At 45.5% G+C, this 25,468-nt stretch overlaps 1 protein-coding gene and 1 pseudogene across 2 annotated transcripts in view; one reads left to right on the top strand and one right to left on the bottom strand.

The window, feature by feature from the left end:
- Positions 1-25,468, bottom strand: part of LOC119163075 (uncharacterized) — a 392,637-nt pseudogene that overhangs the window by 152,652 nt on the left and 214,517 nt on the right.
- CSN4 (COP9 signalosome subunit 4) overlaps positions 23,103-25,468 on the top strand; it is a 99,490-nt gene continuing 97,124 nt past the window's right edge. For both annotated transcript variants that reach the window (XM_037415000.2, XM_075874325.1), the window contains exons 1-2: positions 23,103-23,317; positions 23,439-23,518. In XM_037415000.2, the coding sequence (XP_037270897.1) occupies positions 23,241-23,317; positions 23,439-23,518 (157 nt within the window). In that variant the 5' untranslated portion in view covers positions 23,103-23,240. The remainder of the gene's footprint in view (positions 23,318-23,438; positions 23,519-25,468) is intronic.

Here is a 25,468-nt window from a genome sequence, read left to right as displayed (position 1 = left end):
CTAGACTTGCGCGTCTGCAAGGCACATCTGGTGCCACAAAATTGCAATTGTCCCTCCTCCTCCCCACGACATCTCCCAAGTTAGTCTCAGTCCGATTGAGTCCAAAGCAAAATGTTTTATATATGGTTATTGAGTTAGTCTGAAGGAGTTCCATTTAGTTTGCCAACCTATGCCGTACGTGCACTCTTTTTTGTATTTCGCAGAGTGTAGTCTGAGTGTTGTTTGCGAAATTTACTATAACCTTGCTCGTTTGAATGGCGAATTCAGTTTTGATATTAAGCGAAATCGTTTGTTCCAGGCGTTAAAAGGTGAACAATATTGCTGTTACTTTTCTGTCATACATGCATCCAGAAACCTTGCCGAAATGTTCTATTTGCATTTCTTCCAGGTAGCGGCGCAAGGGGTCGGCACGGGGGAGCTGGAGCCCCCCCCCCTCAATTTTTACTCGCCCCCCACTGCCCCCCCCCCCCCCACAAGAGAGAACATAGTCACAACACAATGGCTGCCTCCCTGCCCACCCTTCAGGAACTCGCTTATAATGAGTGCCCCACCAGTAAAATAATCCTGACGCTGCCCCTGATTCATTTTTTTTGTGTTGTTGCGCTATGCATAAGTATCTGAGTAAGAAAATGCTTGCTCTGGGGAGAGTATATTATGCATATTATTTTAGAGGATTAAATTCTTTTAATTTTTTGAGAAAAACCACGGGCTTAAGAAAATCGTAATTTGGGTCCACATTAAGACGAAATTTACACCACATGGGGCTCCAAGTGAAAATCAACTTTATACCTCAATCTAGAGCAAACAAACAGCTTTATGTGGCAAGTGTTATCACTGGGCTATTCCACGCCATCTCACCAAACCTTGGCGCTCGACCATTAGAGATTAGCTTTAAAAAATTGAGCATCATCTATTTATAGAGCAAGGGATTTTCCCCTGAAATGTTTCTTGACATACATTTTTCAGTACCGTAAGACACATGCGAACTGTTTTCGGAAAGCTTGAAGCTTGACTCGTAAAATGTATTGCCAAAAAATCTCTTCTACATTCTCAATAATATCTTCATTAACTCACTCCTATATTAAAATAAAAAAGAGTTGGTCCAATAGAACAGGGGTGTCCTTTTAACTTGAAATAATTTTTATGAACCCTTTCATAGGTGTTTATTGCTGCCTTAAGGAAGAGAAATATGGCTCATATTGGAGATTTTTTCCATAGACAGATAATAGTGAAATGAAATAGATTGTATTAACGAATGGTCAAGTAGTTTTCCTGTAGGCGAAAAATAATTTTAAACGCACGTAATGCAAAATAGTGTGGACAACTGGCGTCAAAATTTGCTAAAAAAGCCTTTTTTTTTTTTGCTCATGAGTGGTCGTAAGTTTAACATTGACGCGTTCCAGGTAAAAAATATACTGAACTGTCGATTTAGTAGTGATTTTCATTGCGTACTGACTGGAAGTTTTTGTTTACTTTTTGTTTTAGGTGAGAAAATTATTCACTAGTTATATTCGGCTTATCTAAGTTATCTGTGTGCTTGCACGTGTTCATACCTTGTAACAATGGATCCTAGCATGAAGTACACGCTGCGTGGAAGCGAGGAGCATTTAGAGAACCTATTAAGCTTTGTTCAGGCTAATTGAAGTGATTTATTAGAGAGTATTAGCTTCGGTTCCTACCAAATGCCGAAAATCAAGACGCCGATTTATTAAAAGGTTGAATGTCAAAAAGCTGAAAATTTTAAGTGCCATAAAATCGAAACACCTAAAACAGCAAATGCTGGAAAATCAAAATGCTGAAAAGACGTATCGAAGAAAATCCCTTGAACAATGCACGCGAATACCCCCGATTCGGAGGGAAATGGACGAAGATGTGGCGGGGTGTGTTCCCAAAAAGGAAAGCCAATACTTTGTTGCAGTTGTGGTTATGTTCATGTGTTTGACAAGAAGGTGTATTCTAGGCACTATTGGAGGTGCGAAAAGTGAGGAGACTGCAACGCCAGAGTGACTACCGACCTTCCTGTAGAAGGTACTCGCATGGCAATCTCGAAGAAAGTGATCTACGACAGCCATGCACTTTCGACTTATCGCTACCATGAAGAGGAAGCAAGCCAGACTCAAAGGCATCGTCAAGGGAGCGACAACTCCGCCGCTTTCAGAGCAAGAAACAAGGGTTACGCAAAATCGATTGATGCTGCTCTGGGCAACCCGTACAATGACGACGTTTCAAGTTTTCGACAATGAATTGCACACAAGCTATTTGCGATAAGCAATAAATCACTCTGATGTGCGATTGGAAGTGGAAAAGTTTATAGTTTGCTATTTCTATGAAGGCTTGAGATAAATGTAAAGGGACAACTGGAAATGAGGGCGAACGAGTGTGCTGGCGTAACCTCCAATTTAGCTAGGTGCTTCATCTTCCAGTATAGCTAGGTGACGCAGACATTTTGATATTTCGGCGTTTAGATAGTTAGGTGTTTTAATTTTTTGACATCTTACACTTTCGGTATCTTGTGTAATCGGCTTTTTGATTTTTCGGTGTTCTAAATTTCGGCATTACAGAAGATCGTCATTTTGATTTTAGGCATTTCGAGTGCCCCATTATTATTGCTTTAGTCAACAATAAATGTGAACCCTACCCAGATGCAGCTCTCCGCTTACCGGGAAGTGATACCAACCTGTGCGATAAAAGCAAAGAATCCTAAAGAAACGTTGCATGGCAGAAAAGTCACAGTTATGAACTAACTGAATAGTATTTGAGGGACCATGTTTAATTAACCATTAATCATGTGTTGGTTTATAATTGCAACTTATCCGCCGCGAAGCATACTTTTTATTTTCACGGATTCTTTGCATGATCGTTGTGCTGTATCAATTTATAAATCTTCGGGTGTAATTAACGAAGTGCTTGACACGTCGGTATCCTTTCAGAGTGTCACAAGATGTCCACGGGGTGCACTCTAAAAGTATTCAAATTCCTCGTTGACTAAAGCTAATACTTGCATGGAAATAGTTTGAATAACTACTTAGAGAGCTGGATATGCTGTCTAGATGTTTCTCGCGTCTGCTAAGCTTGCACTTAATGCTAGGATGCATTGCTTAAAGTATAAATCAACCACCTTCATATAAACACATACGAGGACTGGAACCAGTAGAACGCCAATTCAAAATTATTTCACTCACTAAAACAAAAAAAGCTTTTTTTGAAAAACTTACAGTCGGTACACAGGTCAGGCTGCTAGCAAATGTGCTGTTAGTATAGTTATGTCTGGACACATCAATGTTAAATTTAGAACCTAATGCGGCGCGTCATTGGCTCAACATCTTTCTGCAGAACACAACAGTCTAGATGGTGATGGTCTACAAGTCCTTCAATTAGCAGAAGTGGTCTCTTACAATGTGCTTTACTTTTCCAAGTGTGTCAGGCGTATAGTCTTCTATGCAGCCCCCTAGAATAGGGTGAATTGAAGGACTCATTGAAGAAGAGATACAAGCTAGTTTTCTTTTTCTACCAGCACCAAAGAGCAGATCGGCGCTATACTGCCGCGTGCTCCACATAGCCCCACTCAGTTAATAAACAAACGCCATGATGAAAAATAGCAATGGGCAAAGTGCATGGTTTAACCCAACACCATCAAGACTAGAGGGTTTCGTTACACTGTACGTACAGACAATAGCATAGAGGCTTTTACTTGTCATCTTCGTGTTCGTGATGGTCAAGAGTTGTAGTGTGCAACATCTGTGCACCGGGCCCCAGTGCATAAACCGGGTTTTCAGCAAAAATATGTCGCTTCTTTTAATCAAAATATGCCGGAGAGAAAATGTCTGGTGATCGAATGCTTGGTAGTCCGTAGGAAGTCCTGTCACAGCGTTGATACGGCTTATTGTACACCATTCTATAGAAGTGGCAATGGGGCTTAACATTCATGAACCATGGAAAAGCACCGACAGAGAACAAGTACTCCCACGTGCGAGCTTAGTTTAAAAAAAAATGTTGGAGCGATTTCCTTTTTCTTGGCGCATCATTCAGGAGTATCATTTCCAGAAATCATGCGCGGCGAATAAATATTTGTAGTACTTTAACCCAAATATATGCGACTAACAACCACCTCATACCTCGGCTATATAATGAAAATATACTAGAATCACAAGACTTTAAAAAAAAGAAGCTATCGCATACACTGCACGCCTTTTTATAGCAGATGCACGTTACGTACGTCACTGCGATTACTACCAATTTCCTCTCGGAGTGAAACTGTGCGTGCTTGTGTGCGTTTGTCTGTAGATGTTAAGATCGGCCTCCCTGGCTGGGCGCTGCTTGGACGCGGGGGATGATTGCAGCTAAGGCTACCCTGATTTGTTCCGGGTCAACGCTCTCGAGATGCGCCCAAAGTGGGGACAACACGAAAGTCATACTTCGAATTCTTTAGGGCTGTTGGCTCCCCTCGTCAAAAACTCTTTGGACACGCCTGACTGACGACGGCCTAGGAAGAGCTGTTTGAAATCGAGGCTGCTTGATTTGTTCAACGTGCCATGAGACGCGCTTGGGATCCGTCGTCAGGTATGTTTCCCACACTCTGTGGTGCTTGCAAGTCTTCCATTTCCTCAAGCCCTAGCCTGCCTAGCACTGCAGACCTTATTCTGCACGTGCGATGCAATGTTATTGCACTGTGCTGTGTTTGCACTGTGACCTACGTTGTGTTTCTCTCTCGTCGTGTGGCGAACTGAACGTGCATTCTCTTTCTTTCCTGGGTTGAAAAGAAGGCAGTATTTGACTTTTTCTCGCTTTTTCCCTCTCTCGTTCTTTTGATGATGATGATGATGATGATTATTAAAGGCCTCCCCTTTGAATCGGGGTGACGGCATGCGCCATCTAGCCTACCTTAATAGTTCGAGTTTAAATTCTGTCCCTCAACTCGGATGTCTTTTTAATTTTGCCCAGCCGCTACTCTTGGCTGGGATGTTATTTTATCGACTTCTCTGCTTTTCCTCCACCAATACTCCAGCCGCTGCTTAGTAATACCTACTGCTGACCAGTTAATGCTTCCATCAACCGCGAAGCCCAGCGCCTCAGGAAGTGTGACCTTCCCCCCATTTCTATCCGGCTGAATCTTTTGGCATTCCATGACTATGTCGTCGATTGTTTCTTTATTTATGCCACATCCAACACATGTCTCATCCTGTGACGAATATTTGCTCCTGTCAGTTGGAGTTCTCAAGCAGCCAGCCCGCGCCTCAAAGAGCAACGCACTACCTTTATTGTTCTCATAAAAGTTCTCTTTCCGGATCTCTTGTTTGCTTGCCTTGTACATTCCCAGCGATCCCTTCTTTTCCATCCTCTCTTTCCACATGAGCGTCTCTGTTTCCCTCACTTGCTTTTTAACTGGCCCCCTTTGCTTATTTGCCGCGGTCAAGTTATATTTAGTCGCCAGCTTTCGCGTCCTCTTCCGCCATTGGGTGTCCACACTTTTCAGGTACAGGTATCTGTGCACTCTGGCTGCCCAGTTCTTTTCATTTAAATGTCTAAGTCGCTCCTCAAACCGTATTTTACTTTGTGCTTCCCTCGCCTCAAATGAAGCCCAACCCATATCGTCTTGTACAGCCTCGTTTGTAGTCTTACTGTGAGCTCCTAGAGCTAACCTGCCGACTGCCTTTTGGTTAACCTCCAGCCCCGACAGGATATCTGACTTTAAGCATAATACGGCATTAGAGAACGTGAGCGCCGGCACCATTACCCCTTTCCAGATGCCTCGTACTACCTCGTATTTATTGTGTCCCCAAAGTGCTCTATGTTTCATTACTGCTGCATTTCGTCTTCCTTTCAGTTTGAGGTGTTCTTCATGAGCATTCAGGTAGCCTTTTCCTTCATTAAGCCAGATCCCCAAGTATTTGTATTTATTTACTAATGGTATGGCTTCCTGTTGTATCCTTATTGGTGCTACATGAGCTTCCTCGTTGAACACCATGACTCCAGATTTCTGTGGGTTAAAATGTAGGCCTAGGTACGTTGCCTCATCACCACAAATGTCAGCCAGTTTTTGAAGTTCTTCCGCATTATCCGCCAGCAGCACTATATCGTCTGCGTACATCAATCCCGGAATCCGTTGCTCCACTAACCCTCCATTGCTTCGGTGTGACAAATCAAAGCCCAATCCACTCTCCTCTAGTCGTCTTTCCATTCCTCTAATCACGGAGGAAGGAAAAAGGTAAGGAGAGGGCATGCCCAGCCGGCGCAGGGCGTAAAAAGTGTGGCGGAAATGACATCATGGCGGCCATATTCAGACGGCACAATGGCGGCGTTGCTATGGTTACGTGTTGCGCAGTGGAGCTGGTCTAGCAGTGAGCGGCCGCGGCTGGCGGCGGAATGTGTGCCTCCCCAGGTCTCGTGCTGAGCTGTGGCGGACAATATCTGTGCTCTGCGCCGCGTTATTGGTTACGCAGTGTTCTCCTGGCTGTTACATTACTCTTAGCAACGTTTACAAATCCCTTTGTCCATCACGGGGTTTCAACAGTGCGTAGAACAAGTGCATATCCATGTGTCGTGCGGCGGATGACGCGGATGAAGCAGTTAGTGTTCAGCGAAATTGCGTTGGGCACCATGACGAAGCTGAATGACGACAAACGCCTTGCAGGTCAGTGACGGTTTAGCAGTGCTCCTGCTTGTGACAACGGACGACGCTGTTGAGCCCAGCAAGACGCCGTGAGGACCATGTGCACATACGTAGTTTCGTGTTGTGTGTGTACAGTAACAACTTGCATGTGCGTATTAAAACACCTTTTCTGTTCCGCTCGGTACACTCTCCACCAGCACTGCATGTAATCTCAACGTAACAGCAACCACGTTCAACTGTCACTAGCACCGTGCTCAGTCACCACAGTCGCAGAATGCTGACGCCGGTGATTTTCACGCGGAACACGGACACAGTGGCAGGACGCTGCGTCGGCCGCGTGGCGGAATGCAACCGTAGAAGGCGCACGACCGATCGTGTTGTCTGTACAGTTGCTGAATTAATGACGTGAAAGCACTCGCCGTTGTCAGTGCATCTAGCGCGCGTTCTCTCGTAGTTGCTTCGTTGTCGGCGAGCTGTTACTCCGTGTTATTACTCGGACGAAGCGATTTCGTTGAAGCTGTCCCGCTGGCTCTGAGTGATGAGCTCAGTTCCATTAGTTTCGGATCGTCACGACACACGCGCTGCGCAGCCCACGTGCTTTCCGAGCCGGAGAGGGAGTCGCGCCTTCTGCTTCGCATTCATATGTAAACAAGAGAGGAGAATTTGCCTACTCAATATGGCCGACTTCCGGCTTCATTGCGGCTTCACAACGAGTGACGTCAAGGCCTCTCCTTACCTTTTCCTTCCTCCGTGCCTCTAATGTACAGTGTGAACAGCAATGGCGAAAGAGGGCACCCCTGTTTTAAACCTCTTCGAATGTACACGGGCTCTGTGTATGTACGCCCTTCCCATGTAATGTGTGCCTTGTTATCCTCATATATTGCCCTTAGCAGCCCTACAAATTTCGACCCAATCCCCTCCTCTTCCAGTATATGCCACAGCAATCCCCTGTCCACGTTGTCATAGGCACACTTTATGTCCAGAAACAGTAGCCATGCTGGTCTGCCCTGTGCTGCCGAAATTTCGATGGTCTGGGTTATGACGAAAAGATTGTCTTCCAAGCGTCGACCCGGCCTAAATGCATTTTGCAGTTCCCCTAAAATACCGTTACTTTCAACCCACTTCAACAACTCGGCTTTGATGGCTTGTATAGCTAATCTATAGAGCACTGACGTGACTGTAATCGGCCTGTAAGAGCTCGCCTTGTCCCTTTCTCCCTTGCCTTTGTAGATCAAACTCATTCTACTTTCGCGCCAGTGCGCAGGAATCCTCTTGGATTTTATAGCGCGCTCGATGGCTCCATACAAGTGCGCCTGTCCCGCTGGTCCCAAATGGTTGATAATCTCTATCGGGATTCCATCCGGTCCTGTTGCCGTACTTTTGGGAACACTGTGTTCTGCCTTTTTCCAGTAAAAAAATTCGATATTAAATTTTTCATCTGCCACTCTTTTATTTGCCACCTGTGTCCAGTTAGCCGACCTCTTGCGTGCTTGGCCGAAAGTATTTCCTATGACTCCATGTAGGTATTCTAATGCGCTGTCCCCCAGGAGAACGTTACCATCCCCGTCCTGTATCTGAGCCTGCATCTCTTTAGTCGTCGTTCCCAATGCTTTTAAACGGTTCCAGAATTTTTGGGGGGCGCTCTTATCCTTCTTACGTATGTCTGATACCCATTTCTCACTCGCAGCTTTAATCTTCGCTTGTACTAGTTTCTGCACCTCAAATTTCTTTTCTCGGTACCGGCTCCACCGTAACTGCACCTCATCATCCTGATATCCCATTTGCTTTGCTTTTCTGTGCAGTCTAGAGGCCCGTCGTCGCTCTTCAATAGCCAGTTTAATTTCCTTGTCCCACCAGCTTCGTGGTTACCGTTTACCCCTCCAGCGGTTTTTTTTCCTTACTTTGTTTATTTCCTTTTGTATACAACTAACAACCTCGTCATATTCCCACACCTTTGTTGGCTGTGCTTCTAATTCTCTTTCGATGCTATTGAAGATGTCTGCTATCTGCTTTTCGCTTACTTTCGGGAGCCCAACCTCCTGTGTTTTCTTCCTAGCCCCCCCACTGTAAAATTTCAGGATTATACGCCTGTGGTCGCTGCCCAGACTGTTTTCTCCTTCTTCATCTATCGTCATTTGGTTCAACCGCTCGTACGTGTGCTCTGAGACCAGGCCGTAGTCTATGCAAGACTGTCTACTGCCGCTTTGCCACGTTATCTGCCCGTCGCATTTATGTTCCCGGTTAACTATTACCAGTTGCTGTTCTTCACACATATCGATAACTATTGCACCGCTATAGTCTGTATATCCATCCAGATCCTCAATGTGGGCATTTAAATCTCCTACTAATATCACCTCGCCAGATTCTTTAAATTTTTGTATGTCCTTCCTGAGGCAGTCCACCCACTCTTTATTTTGTTCTCTGGCGTCATTCCCTGTCCACAGATATGCCACTCCCAACCGTGTCTTTCCCCCCCCCCCCACCGTTCCACTAACCCATAAGTGCTCCATACAGCCCTGATTTTCCCTCTGCCAATTCCCTCCTCACCTAATCAACATGCCCACGCCTCCACCTTTCCTTTCTCCCGCTGCCCTGTTGCACCCCACCCATACGTAATCATCCATCACTGGTGGCTCCTCCATATCTCTCAGGTGGGTCCGCTGCGCCCTGCGCTCCCTGCTGGGCTGCAGAAATTAGGCGCCTTCTTCTAACAACTACCCCCCCCCCCCCCCCCCCCCAGCTCGGCGGACGGAGATGAAGACGACAATAGACCTCTACCGGGGTACGTCACCGCGTGACGTCACCGGTGCACGTGCAAGGCGGTGGTTGGCAAAACATTCCTGCCGGTGCCTGTGTGGGTGCAGTCGCTTGGTGCTTGGGGCAATTTTTTCTTCTTTTTGAAAGCGTAATCTTCATCTCACAGTGGCAACATTAGCTGTGGCATGTGTCAGAGAACATCTAGGTGTGTGATAAAGTGCGTGATGAAATGTTCGCCACGCTGGCCGGCTGGCTGTTTATCTACGAGAAGTGAACACACGTGGCGGTCTGTGCGAGGAACAGCGGCATCTTCTTTGAAAATATGCAGTGTTGACGGTGGCGTGTAGTGTGCGTTAAACGGCATCGACAATATTGGTTCATCTTTGCAGACGGTAAAATTGGGAATATTGTGCATGGTGTGTGCAGTGTGAATAATGCGATGCGTCCTGTTTGCGAAAACGCAGGTATTCATTGTGGGCCGGTTTCGGTTTACGATCTCACATTTTAGTCAAGGTAAACATGCATTTGACGCGATTATCCGCGGGTGGGTACATCTCAACGTATGCGCGGCTTGCAGAAAAATAAAAGTGCATGATCTCCTGGTGATATATACGACTACGCATAAGCTATAAGCATGTTGTAGCGTTGTCGAATCTGCATATATGCTTCACCACGGCTATAACTCGTAATATCGGATACCTGATACGTGTTAATGGAAACAGTGGAGATTTTGGTTTCTCATCTACTTTGCACTTTTACGACTCAATCCTTATGAAGTTAAAATGCGCCGTTTAAGCAGGAAATTGCCAAGGAAAGGATCTATGATAATACTCGGGGTAGTTCTCTACTGTTTGAGGCCAGAACGGGAGTACTGCGAACCAAGACATATCGGGCCAAATACGAAGGGGTAGACACAGTATGCAGTGCGTGTGGAGAGGAAGAAGAAACTGCCGAACACTTGATAATGTTCTGTAAAGGGCTTCACCCTATAGTTCAGGATGATGGCGCAGAGTTTTTCAAAGCACTGGGGTTTAGGGACCGGGAGGGCAAAATAAACTTTAAGCGGGTAGACTTAACTAGAAGGAGGTTATCTGATTGGTGGCTAAAGTCAAGGCACGAGTGAAAATTAGACTCTTCACTGCAAAGTACGAATCCTCAAACTCTTTTTTTTAAGGAAAAAAAAATATAGTTTTTGGTTCATTAGGTATTACGGCTTGGTGGCGCTAGCCACCGCCCGATCTAAAGGGTACAGCCATATCCATCCACCCATCCGATGCCTGTCGAAAGCGAAGCGAGGGGGTTGGCGCTGTTTCTTCCGTCGTTTGTTTACCGTTTCGCGCACGTGTTTCTTTGTGCCTTACAGGCTGAGTTCGTCGCTTTTTGTGTGACAAGTATGTCGCACAAACTTATTTCCAGTCAGTACTGAGTGCGGTGATCTAAAGCGCAATGAGCTCTGGCGTGAAACGGAAAGCGTCGCAGACGCACTGCTTCGCGCCCGGCTGTTCTTTGGGCTACGTCTCTGCGAGGAAGTCCGGTCGGCAAGTGTCGTTGTTTTCTGTGCCCAAAGACCCTGAACGCTTCAAAGCCTGGCAGCGAGCAGTGCCACGTGCGGACAAACCACTGGAAGCAACCTCAGTTCTTTGTGAGCTGCATTTCGACGAACAGTACCTCGTGCGGTTTTTCACCCACACTATCAACGGTGAGACAGCGCGAATTCCTCGTGACCGACCTATGCTTACGGATAATGCAATCCCCACCGTTTATCCGAACGTCCCTGCGTATTTATCGAAGAAACCGCCCCAGAAAAGAACGTCGAGGACGTCTACGGGGGGCCTACCTGCAAAGAATCCGCGGTGTGAAGGAAGCGCCTCTGTGCACGACAACGCTGCCGACTCCCATGAAGACGGAAGCTTTTCCAACTCTCCAACCGCGCTTGATATCGCGAGTTGTGAACCACCAAGTGCCTATTGGGCGAAGCGCAGGATCGCTGGGGCGGACAGTGCTACAGCATTCACAGTTTGTGCCATGAATAACGGTAACCTCGCCTTAGAAAAAGTCGTTCTCTTCACTGCAAACGAGTGCAGCGTTCAAGCGAAAGTTTCCGTTCAAGCCACGGTAGTGAAGAACGTACAGGTCAGTAGCACTGCAATGGCGCAAGAGCTGCTTGCGGGAGCGGATTCTCTGATACCGTGCAAAGGATTTGGCGAAAAGGGCGAGTTCGCTGCTAATCCCAAACGCCAAGAAAAGACCTGTGGTGGAAAGACTTTCAGCATGTCTTGCCCCGGAGTGGCACAAGAACTAGGCAAAGCCTGCCCACAGTGTAGATACCTAAGGAAGCTACTGCTCAACCAGGCCTCCTACAAACGAAGGAAGGCACATGCTTGCACCCGGCCCCTTTCATACGAGCTGAAGATTCGGAGCATGCAACTGAAGAGGACGAAATCGAAAATTCTGAGAGTGAAGTTGAACATCGAGAAACTAAAAAGGAAAAATGCAAGCGAAGATTCCTCGGTGTTTGTGGATGCCATCAAATCCCTGCCCTCAAAACAGCAGCAGCAGGTAAGAGCATGCCTAGCAGCGGCGAAGCGCAAAAGCACCAAAGGAATGAAATATGACTCTGAATGGGTGTTTGAGTGTGCAGTCATGTGCATGAAGAGTCCACGGCTCTATGAGCACATAAGAAAGCATAAGATCATGGTTCTTCCATCACGTACGTGTCTTCGGCGCTACTTGAAGAAGTTCAGAAGTGGCTTTGGCCTCAGCAGCAAAGTTTTTGCTGCTGTAAAAGAAAAAACAAAGTCGATGGACCCGTTTCAGTGCCACGGCGGCCTACTCATCGATGAAATGAAACTATCGGAAAACTCGAGTCTTGCTTCGGATGGCAGCATTGAAGGCTTCGTTGACCTCGGGAAATTCACACGTGAAGCCGAGCGCTCACTTACATGTGATCATGGACTGGTGGAGATGTTCCAGCCCTTCAGTGGGAAGTGGCATCAGATTATTGGAGTATTTGCCTCGCATAGCAATGTTAAAGCAGAGACTCTAGCCAAAATAATCCTTGAGTGTGTCATACTGTGCGAGAATGCGGGGCTCCACGTGGATTTCGTAACGTGTGACGGAGCTTCATGAAATCGGGCCATGTGGCATTCATTTGGTGTGGTTGGAACGAAGGAAAAAACTGTGTGCAGAAGAAAGCACCCCAGTGACCCCGAGCGTTTCCTTTACTTTGTATCAGACTTCCCGCATATCGTCAAATGCGTGAGGAACAGCTTTGTTCGCACAGGCTTTGAGCTTCCAGAAGGGCACGCTGATGTTGACGGTATAGACTGTGCCCGAAACTCTGATGAAAGTCGTAGCACCACGCTCAAGGCAATGCCACACCTCAGTAAGTCCCTGGTTCGGCCTACTGGTTTTGAGGCTATGAGGGTCAACTACGCATTTTTGCTGTTCAGTGATGAAGTCCTCCGTGGCCTTTTTCTCTACAGAGAAGATATTGAAGAGAAACATGGAGACCAATCTCCCACTGTCAACTTTGTAGAAACGATGCGAAATCTTATTGAGGCCATGACTTCTAGGTGTAGTTCAGGTGAACTCAGGCCCGGTAATGCCCACAAAGCCTGCATTCAAAGCTTCTTGGCTTACTTGGACCTATGGGAAAAAAAGTGTGAAAAAAAGTCTGAAAAAAAGGGGTCAGCTGGCTTCCTTAGCCAAACCACCGCAGAAGGACTTCGCGTCGCGCTCTCAAGCACTTTACTCCTTCTGGAGTACGTGACAACGAAATTGAATTACAAGTACCTCATGACAAGCCGGTTGTGCCAAGATCCGATGGAAAGGGTCTTTTGGATTGTTAGGCAAATGTCTGGGTCTAATGATCACCCGTTGCCCAGCCAGTTCCTCATTTCCATTAATACTCTGACCTTCCAAAATCTTGCCAAGTCACCGTCAGATGCCAATGTGTCTTCAGGAGTGCTAAGGAACCTGATAGACACCGAGGGTGCAATGGGCACCACGTCTCATAGGAGGATTGATGAACTGCTAGACATAGGCAACCTCTGTGAAGCACGTGAAGTCCTCAGCGGGTGTGGGCTTGACCACACTGACATGGTAGTGGAAGCCAGTGACTCAAGGCTCATCTATTACATTGGCGGCTATGTGGCAAGGAAAAGCATCGCAACCACAAAGTGCACCGACTGCTGTGCACAGCTCCTGCGACAGAACGATGAGTCACTGCCAGCCGCAGCATGCCTCACCAATGCAGTGAACAGGGGTGGCCTGCTGCATCCATCAGCCAAGCTGAATGACCTGGTGACTTCGCTTGAGAACGCATTCACACGTTGCTTCAGCATCAAGGAGATCAAAAGTGACAGTATCCCGGACTTGATCTCATTTTTGCAGTTGGCTAAGTTGACCGTCGTGGGCTGCCCCGACCACAACACGGAACTCACAAACAAGGTCATCAAATTCTACGTCCTCACCAGGCTGCATTTTCTTGTGAAAACTCAGAATGCCAGCCAAGGTGACAAGCGTAAGAAGATGAAGATGCTAAAATTAAGAAGAGTGCTGTGAATTGAGTTGATTAGTTGCTTTTCCTCACTCTACTTTCAATGCAGCCTTTGTATGAGTTGTGTAAATATGTTCAAAAGTGATCACCATAGTTGAAAATGTATGAACATGACTGACTTTTTTTTTTGTCGTCGAGATGAATTGGTGCCGTTCTCAAATGCAAACGTTTTTATTGTATTTGTGCATGTTTTCAATGAAGTGAAGCGCTTTTACCTTTCCCCCCAATTGCAGACTTCATGTTTTTATTCTGCTTTCAGTAAAATGTGTTCTAAATTTGCAAAAAAAAATAATCTGTACTTAAAAACTGAACAGTCTTTCTTTTATTAGTTAAAGTGATGTGCTGCATTCGCAGATACAGACGCTTTCTGTTTACGTGCAGTTATTGATTTCTTGTCAGTTGTTCGGATTGGAAAAAATAAATCGTTTTTTATGCTTTGTGTACTCATGCAAACAGCGGGTATGGTCTCTTCCTTGTATTTTATCGAAACTAACGTCGAGTGCAAAATGGGAAGTGTGGAGTAGAGCATGGAAGTCGGAAGCGAGGGATCAGTGCCGTTCGGGATTGCATCGGTCATGCGTATCGGAATAGAACACTTCGACGTGCTCAGTACGAGTTCCGAAGTATATGCCACTTAAGGCCACTTGCGTGCTTAGTAAAATTAGACTTGCGCGTGCGGCGAACTTCTAATTTGCGCTTCCGCCGCGCGCCCAGCCGTAGAGCGAGCGGCCGAGCGGGCATCGATGGATGGATGGATGGATGGATGTGGCTGTACCCCTTAGATCGGGCGGCGGCTAACGCCACCTAGCCGTAATATTTAGTGAACTAACCATTACATTTATCTTTTTTTTCCCTTTAAATAATGAAGTTGAGGATTCGTACTTCGCAGTGAAGGGTTTAATTTTCACTCGTGCCTTGACTTTAGCCACCAATCAGATAACCTCCTTCTAGTTAAGTCTACCCGCTTAAAGTCTATTTTGCCCTCGCTGTCCCTAAATCCCAGTGCTTTGAAGAACTCTGCGCCATCATACTAAACTATAGGGTGAAGCCCTTTACAGAACATTATCAAGTGTTCGGCAGCTTCTTCTTCCTCTCCACACGCACTGCATACTGTGTCGACCCCTTCGTATTTGGCCCGATATGTCTTGGTTCGCATCGAACTACGACAAGCAGCGCCACTATGCGCCAGGCATGAAACGGCGCATCGCTTTTGACCGGCCCTTGGCGTCACCTTTCCCTTCTAGCCACCATACCCAGGAGGATACAAGGAGGATATATATCCTCCTTGGGAGGATACAATAAACTTGCTGGAGTGGAAGCCGCCTATGCGCCGCTACGGGAGAGAATGAAGCCGCGCCGAGCGTGCGGCGGCCATGTTGCCAGTGGCAGAAAAGAGCCGAGCGCTGCAAATTTATGCTTCATCGCGCTGCGGGTGAAGAGACTCGTGTGTTTATAAAGCAACGAAAACAAGTAATTCTGGTTGTAAATGTTTATTGCGACTTGTACGCAGTCAAGGGGCATGTAGAGAACTCAATTAAAGTGCATATGCATCAAATAGCGATGCCTAAAGAAAACACATAATCGAAAACATAGGTGCCCTATTGGTGGTTGAAAATTATTGCCCTTCTCAAAAGTGGTCCCACCTTACTTTTGACCGATTCTCGGTTTTTTTCCTTCGTCATGTGTTATATCCTCACTTTTACGTATTGTTCGGCGATTTGCCTGCACAAACTGTAAACCTTATTACTGTATCAAGCGTATCAAAGTCTAGGACGTGCTGCTCTAGTTTACGGAACCAGTTTTTCTCGGAGGAAGCTCACAGAACTTTCAGGATGAGGTGTTTTGCTCTTGACTTCACCGTTGTGATGAAATCACATTCAGCCTGTAGCCGCCTCAGTCCTCGACGTCTTTACAGAGGCTAATGACATCTCGCGACGGTGAAACTAGACCACCTCGCTTCTTACATTTAATTAAAGGTGTCAGCTCATCTGAGTGCATGGCTGCTATGCACTCTTCACAGGTAGTTGCAGTTAGACCTGTCGAACGATGAAGCCTGCTATGTATGGCACCACGGAACCGACAAAAACAGAAAAGCTTTCGGGCTAGTCGATGCGATGCGTATTGTCGTGGTCATCGGGCTGTAGGACTGGGGCCTTGCGTATGTCAGTGAGATTGCTTCTTGGATCTACCATGGCTGCAGGAGTCGTTGCATTCAATACGGAGAGAACATCTTGGGAGCAGTGTCCAGAACTTGAAGACGTGACTTCCGTCTGAACCAACAGACGCTTGTATGCAGCCATAAACTGCGAAGCTGTTGGGTTGTTGTTATGGCCGCCTCATCCACGTATAGATTCAAAGAAGCTTTCGGCATAGTCTTGACTGAGTTTGTGTGTCAGTAAGTATTGCAGCTGACCCTAGCTGACAAGTCTGTCAAACATTCTTTCCGTGCTTGCCATGCGTATCCAAAAACCAATGAATCCGTTTTTTTTTTCATTCCTTCTGTCACTGCCGGATCTCTCAGCCCGTTTATGTACGCTCGAGTCTCCGCAAAAAACGACCTCCAGAATGCTTCGTTCCCCTACCAAAGGGGCGCTTTTTACGACCTTGCCAGCGGGTTCCTGGAGTTTAAGATGTCAAACTAGCGATCAAAAGTTCTAATAAACGTAGATATTGTGCTGGCACTCTTGAATTGCGGCAGCTTTAGCTTTTGTTCGCAGAAGTCCAAAGCGTCGGCAACTGAGGCACTCGATCAGTTGTACAGCATATCATACCTTCATTTTCTTGCTTTTCCCATTGGACGTGGACTTTCGTAAGTTTGTTTCCGAGCCACAACCCTTCTTCACGTTGAAGTGCCTTCAATGCCACTTTATAACCCCATTTCACATGCTTCCTTTCAATGTCAAAAAGCTAGGTGGTCAAAGCACTCTGGCGCGAAGAGCACAGAGCGAAGTGATCTCAATCTTTCGCATTATACTTCTCACTGCGAACGGCCCACTCCCAGAGGCTCCGCGTTACGGGATCTTTTGGAAACCTGTAAAACAAATCCGGACTGTTATGTTTTGCACGCTTAGATCTCGTCAGCTATAGCTCCCTTTAGTAACGAGCGCGGAGTGGCTATGTCGAAGACGTTTTCGTGTACGTACAGGTGGAATGTGAGGCCACAACCTTTTTTCAACCTGTTGGCACATCCGTAAACGACGCAAGAGGCAACCATTGTAAACCATTTGTCTTTCCATGCCGACAAGGTGAAACAAGAACGGACGAAATCAGCAGCTCGCGATGGCGCTGAGCACGCTTTTTGCCACTGGCAAGATGGCGGCAGCTGGCTTCACTCGCACAGCGCCCCTTCCCACGGAGGAAGGTTCCTCCGTGTGTATCCTCCTTGAGCTATTCTAGCCCATGACCTACTACACTCCTGACCTGTTCAGATAGCGGGGTTCCTATGGGAGCGCGTGTCCCCGCTCTCGTTCAATCGCTCGCCGTAGGTGGCGCTACCTATAACCTGTTCGTCTGCTACTGTGCGGCCGGCAGGAGGGCGACGGACTGATACCATGCGTCTGCTTCTGTGACAAACTGCCTATACGTGTGATTGTTTTTTGCTGAAAAGGCTAACGTGTGCTATGTGTTACATTTTAGTAGTTAGGCTATACTGGTTGATTGACTTCTAAAGCTGTATATTTGCGTAGAAATGTCTTGCTGCATGGTTGTTTTTGCCATTCCAGCCTAAAAAAACTTCAATTTAGTATTCATAAAGCTTTTGACTAATAATGTACTCATTGGTAATAGAATATCAAACTGATTTTAGGTTGTTTAGGACGCGTCAGGTGAAACGCAGTGCCCCTGTTGAGCACTTACCTTGGACACTCGCCCTGGACAGGTGTTACACTTGTAGTCAATTGATAGAAGAGAATAATGCACATACGCCCACGGACGCATATCAAGGAGAGACACAGGAATTGAAGCTTTAACTCTTACTGTGACCTACACAACAAAAATTGTGCGTCAAATTTCGCTACGGGAGTTTGTCTGCTGGAACGGGGAGCGCTGGCCGATGCGCGTTTCTATGATTTTATATGTCCGTGCGATGAGACGATATGGTAAAGGCAGTGATGTGCCTATCGAGGGCAACACATTGCGACCCCAATAAAGTTTTTATCGTCATCATTATCATCATCTTGTCGAGCATAGTTAATAATAATAATAATAATAATAATAATAATAATAATAATAATAATAATAATAATAATAATAATAATAATAATAATAATAATAATAATAATAATAATAATAATAATAATAATGTTTTATTTTTCATCAATAGTTTGATGAAGGACAGCGGCAGGTAAAAGCTGCTCTTCGAAAGAGGCAGCTTGACATAGGCCCACAGACGCCTTTAGCACGACAGCACTGGCAAACAGTTAGCAATGTTATCTAAGCAACAATTACAAAAATATCAAGTTCAAATTCTAAAAATAAAAATAGCAACCATGATAACAATGTAGCAACTGCAAAGAAATCTTGAAAACTATACATGTGTATATCGTGCAATTGAGTTCGGGTACAGAGTAAGAAATCTATGCCAGCTTTCACATATTTATCAATTAACGTAGAAACTGTGTAGAACAACCTATCTGTGGAGTAGTTTGTTCTCGAAGTTTTTATTTTCCATGTTTCTTTATGTCATGTTTCGAACAAATTATTTGGCTGCAGTTTCGAGAGGTCGTACAAATAATGTCGACTTTCTTGAAATTGACGCCTGACCACCAATGCTAACTTAAAATCGTAGAGACGATGTAGGGGTGGTATTCCAGCCTGTTGAAACAATTCACTTCTGCGAGCATCATACGACCAGTAAAAAATTATTCTAATATACGTCTTTTGCATCAGGTACAGTTTTTGTAAGCGCGTGTTAGTCGTAGTCCTTCATACCAAGAAACAATAAGCAAGATGCCAACAGAACAGTCATTTATAAAGTAAGAATTTTACCTTGTATAGTAGAACAGTTTTGCCACTGTACACCGTGCCCTCTACGCGAGATAACTGACCCAGCACACTGTAAATGCGATCGTTTCAAAGCATATTGCTCGAAAATGTAACTCCAAGAATTTTTATACAATTTACTAACTCAATAATAGTATCGCCATACTTGAAATGTATGTTTTCATTAACAGACTTATTTTTAGGGCGGAATAGTACCGCCTTTGTTGTACTAGTGGTTATGTTTGATTGATAGCGCCCAAGGGCGACACCCGCAGTTGGGGCGCGTACACATGCTGAAAATGTGCCATTATACTCGTTTGTCAATGAAAAGCAGATCCCTCAAAGTGATATCAAGGTTTCTGCTAAAAGAATTTGGCGAGTGTATGCGTGTGATTCGAGCAATGTTACAGCTCTTCAAAATGAAACAAAACACATTTGTCGCTTTACTTATGCGTGCCACAATATGCCAGTTAAAGCTGATGTTTCAAACAAAGTTTCTGCACTTTCGAAGAATATCCTACTTGCTGGCACACAGTGACGGCTTGTGTCTGCAATAAAGAAAAACATATGTACGCGTACAGAGCTGCGTGCATTTGGGTCATAGTTCAATAAAATGTGCTAGCAAGGTTCTGGGCGCGTACATGATACAATGGAGGCATGCAACTAAACTTTTAAAATCTTGCGAGATTTTGGCTTTTCGGCTATTCTCTTTCTCTTTCCTTCTTTGGCTGTTTTGTCCCGCACGTAGTTTGAGAAGAAAGGACGGCTAAATTTTTGCAACACTAGCCGCGCCATGGCTTCTCGGTGCTCGCTAGTAGCGCCTTTATGGCTGAAAAGAGGGTTCAAGGCCACTGCAGGTGTAGTAGTCACTGCAGGTGTAGTAGCAGGTGTAGTGTAGTCACTGCTAGCCGATGCGCGAGAACTTAAGGGTAGCATCGCCACCTTTACAATCTCTTATAGTTTCGAGAATTCCTTCGCTCACCGGACGTCCTCTCGTAGTACGGGTGATGTTGATAGAATTGACTTACTCCTAAATTGTTATTATGTTCAGAGTCATTTAAAATTAAGTGCGAATATAAAAGGATTAATATAACATTCGTCCACTGACGTAACTGCGTACCTGCAGCGTTAGAGCGCCATTCGCCTCGGCGAGGGCTTTCATCTCGAAAAAATCTTTCTTTAGCTTCTCTAGCTGTGAATGCAAATTACTGTTCATTTCTTTCAGCCTGCTGCACTTCCGCCGCAACGTCTTAGTTGCCGCGACCAGGGAGCGCATCTTCTTCAAACCGATCGACGTTTGCGACGTCATGGAGCGCCGCACTGGCCTCTTCTGGTGTTCCCCTTGTATAACTGAACTACAGTCCTCCATGTTGTCCTGACTTGATGGAAAATGCAACCACTCGGCCTCTTGTGCAGTTTCAATTGGGTTTTCAGAACTATATACTTCCCCAGGCTCCGCTGATGCTCGCTCTTCTTGAGAAGAATCTGCGTTGGACGTTCCCCTGTTAAGCCGAAAAAATAGCGAAGCATGACAGATATATTGTCCCGCTAAACGCATAAGGGAATACTGCTAACATTATTCTTATCCGTTGTTGTGTTAGACTTCAAGTTTTACTTACAGTATTTTTACTTGTATGGGTGCCAGCGTTGTTTCCCCCTGCGTTCGTTTTAGCCGCTTTTTCCGCGGCATTGGATCTTGCCCACGTGGATCAGGAGAAGCGGGAAATAAGGAAGGCACGGCTGTGGGCTTCAACATCTTCCTTTTCGTCACTGTTCTGTAATCTTCAGCGGTAAAATGCAGGCTGCATACCTTCGACCGGTCGCTGGGCTCCCAGCGATGCTTTCCTGAACCTTCATCAAAGGTAAAGGCGTATACGCATGGCTAGCAAGATTGCAAAATAACAGTCCATAACACCTTTTTTGTAATTAATTTTTCCAAAATGTAACAAGCCAAATGGGGAGGTTAAGAAAAAGCATAGCCACGATTTTATTCTGGGGAAGTACCTGTATACCCATTTAGTGCATTTTCATATTTTCTCGCAGCCTTTGTAAATGTCTTTTTAGATGACTACATTCGTCGATTGATGTTTAGTGATGGTACGTGGTCGAGTCCAGTGGCATACTTGAAGCCCTTTATTCGAAGAGCTCATTGGCTATACAAGGTTTCATAACAAAGCTGAATTTCCTAATGGCTGCTCAGTAACGAAGCGCGACCCAATACGACAGAGCCGAAACCGAGGCGCACTTGAGCGCCTTGGTCTTGGTTTAGAGCGCAAACCTCTAACCTGTACAATGACTCCGCCGTTGACGACGATGACTTCAGTGGTTTTTGTTCTTTTGCATTCTCCAAAACGAATCTTTGTCATGCATGATGTAATCTCAGATGCAGCACGCACATAAATAGAGTATCTGTCGCTGATTATTCCAGGTTCCTCATTTCGGTTTCACCGGCTGGGTCTCTTAACCCTCACAGAGCCGATGGGCTCATTGCACGAAGGACTTCAATTATGTCATTATACCCGACCGCCTGCCAGCCCTATATAGAGTGAACAGTTAATCGCCACATTTCGTTACCGGCGTAACGTTTCTAATTACCTTAAGTAAGCTTATACAGAAACGAACAAAGCTGTATGGGAAGATAGAGGTTTGAGATGAGAAATACATTTGACCAAATTCGGTCGCTAACTTCAGTGACACCCAGTGTTCAAGAGTTGTCCATCGCTAAACACACACACACACACACACACACACACACACACACACACACACACACACACACACACACACACACACACACACACACACACACACACACACACAGAGACAAACTGTGGAGGCAGCACGTAAATATTTCATATCATTAATTTTTTTATGGATTTCGGCGGCATTTGTTGAGGCAGCCTTCGGGAAGGGTGCTCGAACCCCTCGCAACCCACCGCTACGCATTTTTACATAATTTACAGATTTCGTATATTTACTTTTTTCTTGTGTGCTATATTTAAATTTCTTGGCACTATTTGTGGAGCCTGCCATATTAGCCGCGGTACTTTAAAAAAGCTTTCATGTTTTTTAGCTCAGTGAATTAGCATAACACACGGAAATAAAGTTTACTAAAGCACCCTGGTGCTTCTTGCTAGCTTGCAACTCGTTCTGAATTGAAACGACTCTCAAAAACACAAGACTCACCTTTTCTTCCAATTGCCTCGATCCATTCTTCCCGTATGTCTGTGGCAGGAAACTCGTGAAAACTTACTTTACTTTGTTTGCCTTGTTCCGATTTGCAATATGGCACGCAGCAATACACCATACTTACATTTGAGGTGTCAGCTCATCTAAAAAAAAAAAACTGCACGCGGCCACTATTAGAGCTGACTACTGCAGCTATCTGCCGTCTGCAAGTTTCTGCACACGACCTACTGTGTTTCTGCGTATCTTCTGCAATTTGTGTATGCGTATCGTCTGGAACCATCGTGATTCAGTGTGAACAATGAATGCCTAACAATAGTTTTTTTATCTCGTTGGACTACGTTTTCATTCAAGAAATATTTTCATAATAAATTTTCCTTCATTTGTAGAAAAGTTCCCGTCTGCTTGCCACTGTGACCCTTTGTGTGCTTTTTTTACGGTTCTATTTCTGCTTCAAACGTCCACACGAATGCAGCCAACTCTGACGAGGAATCATATCGCTTTATTTGCCATATTTTACACATTCATACACAATTCATGCACAATAAGAACGATTTGCACTGCCACAGCGATGGCTGAAGCAGACGACAGCGAACAGGTGCTGCCTAGCGCCACGCCGCTCGTAGGTGACGGCCCTAGCGGCAGAAGGTATGAACTAGAACGTGGGCGCTGGAAGAGGTGCTCTCTGGGCAGGTCAGGAGTGTAGTAGGTCATGTTCTAGCCACCCTACTTGAGCCACCCTAACGTAGATGCGCGGATAGATGATATAAATAAAATCGTGGATAGATGCATTGGCTGTAGTGTCTGATCTGAACAAAAAAAAAACAGTTATTGCACTCATTTGATGTCACGTACGTTATTTTTTCGGTTTTAAATATTTAATACTGAAAATTTTTTATTAATTCATATAAATATTGCTTGGTTGAACCCCCTATGAGGTGTCATCAAAAACACCTATCATCATCATTGTCAACAACTGCCGCAAAAATATAGCAAAAATGTTATGTCAACAACTGGGGAGCAGTGTTTGAGTGTATTAAAAGTAGCAGCGTGGTGGCCGCATTGTAAGCTGGTGTTGAGCTAGAAGAGCGGCGAGCTTCCTTACGCGCTTCATACGCGCCTCACTGCGTTTACTGGATTGACAGAATGGCTGCAGCAGCGTTTCGGCAGCAACTCGCAAGCTTGGCAGTCGCTGGAGGGTCACCTAAAGATCAAGCAGAAAGGTGGGACACCTGCTCCGCATCTCTAGCAACTTTTTTTCTGTGCCGGCTCACAGGGAGGGCCCTTTGAGTTGACATTACCCGCATGCTTCTCGGTGTTTTCTTTGGCTCTTTTATGCTGCAGATACCGAGCTGTGCTAGAGGCGATCCTCAAGAGTACTGGACAGGAACTGATCGAAGGACTCAAAGTTTTCGTCGAAGCTAGTAAGTAACAGTAAACGTTCGCAGGATCCGGTGGCATGACAACCGGGTGAGGTTTCTCTTAGCTCGATGGTTTTAAAACAGCTCACTGAGTTCATGTTTTAGCACGTGCGGTATTCCGGAGTTGTTGAGGTCGGTTCCTCAACGTAATGTTGACTTCACGGTTGATGTATTACAGGACAGGTAGTTACTTTGTGTACAGACACGACAGTTTTTGTGCAATAGGCCTCCTAGACATCTATCCTGTGAGACTAGCATTCTGGCCCTTCTGAGGCAGGACTGTGTGTGTGTCAGGGGCCTTAAACTCGGCTCAGCTGGTGGATCACAGTATACAAATTTAATTCCACACGATCTGGGACAGCAAAGAAAGTCGAAGCGGAGGAGCTAAATAAATGATTCGTAAAAGGCTAGCCCTTTCCCATAGTGTCAGAGGATTAAAAACAATGTATATATTGATACCAATCCACTCATTAACCAAACTCTGGATGACGATTCTGCCACATAAGTTCTCATGGGGTGCCTCTAGAAAAAAAAAAGCAAAAAACCCAAGGCCAGTCAAAATAACAGAAGGCTGAGCTAGTTTGCTAGTATTCATCTTTGTGGGAAGCACAAAACTACAGACAGACAGTTAAAAAGAAAGGCACGACTTAAGCGCTTGTGTCGTGTCTTTCTTGCTGTCTGTGCGTAGTCTTGCATTTTCTACAAAGATAGATCTGTACCAAATAGTTGCATCTATGTGTTTTATTAAGTGGCAAGTATTCATTCTAAAAGAAAGACAGGGCATGCAAATGTGGACACAGGGAGAAGTTCCACAAGGGATAAATAAAATGTCTTAGTAGTTATCTTTCATGTAGACCCCTATGCGTTCGGTTTGTGGTAACACCACGGACCAAAGCCAAGGGCGGGGTTTTCAACTCCCTCCCACACGTTGCCTTGCGTGGCTTAAGCCGTGTCTGGGAAAAAGGGAATAGTGGGGGTTGGAGCCGACGCTGGGTGATTGGACCTTTAAGGCTCTCTGGCAGAGGCAACACACCCCTTTGGCCCCAGCTTCACGTAGACTGCACCCCTGGGCCGACCTATCCAGGGGAAACCGGCAGTCACCTTTTCCTATTACCTTCCCTCTCTTTTAATCTTTCCGGTTTTCTCTTCTCTTATATGACTTCTATTTTTCCTGGCGGCAGTAGTTAATTTGGGGTACAGTATACAACCTTGGGTATGCTATATCGGGTTATAGTAGCTTCGTTCAGCTGGCGTCTGCAATACCTGTGGGTTTCTACAGCGTCCCCATGTTGGGCTCGATGGTGGGTGGCTGTCCTCGCTACCGAAAACAATAATTTAAATGGGTTATACCTCTTTCCCACACCTGCTCTAGCACCGAAGTGAACTTCCATTTTTATACAAAGAACACTGAGAATTTTCCATGTTTTCACGTCATCTGCACCGAATGTCCTGACTTTTAATAAAAGCAAGATCAGTGTCACCTTTCTTAGTCTCAAAGTGTCTCACAGACATTTTCGGAGCCGACCACAAAGCCATAAAACTGGCCAATGGAGACATTCTTTTAGAACTTCAGCACAAGGCCCAGTATGACAACTTAAAATCTCTGTCTTCTTTTGGCACCACTCCTATAACTGTAACTGCCCACCGTTCCGTGAACACAGTCCGCTGTGTGATATCTGACAGTGACCTCCTGAACCTCACAGAGGCTGAACTCCACGATGGAGTGAAAGACTAGAACGTTATCCAACTGCGAAAAACAAAATAAGGCGCAATGACCAGGAAGAACGAACAAAGCACCTAATCCTCACCTTTGATACTGCAACACTCCCGAAACATATCCAAGCAAGCTACATAAAGATGTGCGTACGACCGTATATATACCAAACCCTCGCAGGTGCTTTAAGTGTCAGAAGTATGGCCGCAACTCACAGAGCTGCCGTGGTTGCACGTCAT

This window comes from Rhipicephalus microplus, chromosome 9, assembly GCF_043290135.1.
Source record: "Rhipicephalus microplus isolate Deutch F79 chromosome 9, USDA_Rmic, whole genome shotgun sequence".
NCBI classification, from domain to species: Eukaryota; Metazoa; Arthropoda; class Arachnida; order Ixodida; family Ixodidae; genus Rhipicephalus; species Rhipicephalus microplus.
The sequence above is the reverse complement of the archived record's forward strand: the minus strand, read 5'-3'. Positions and strand labels throughout refer to the sequence as shown.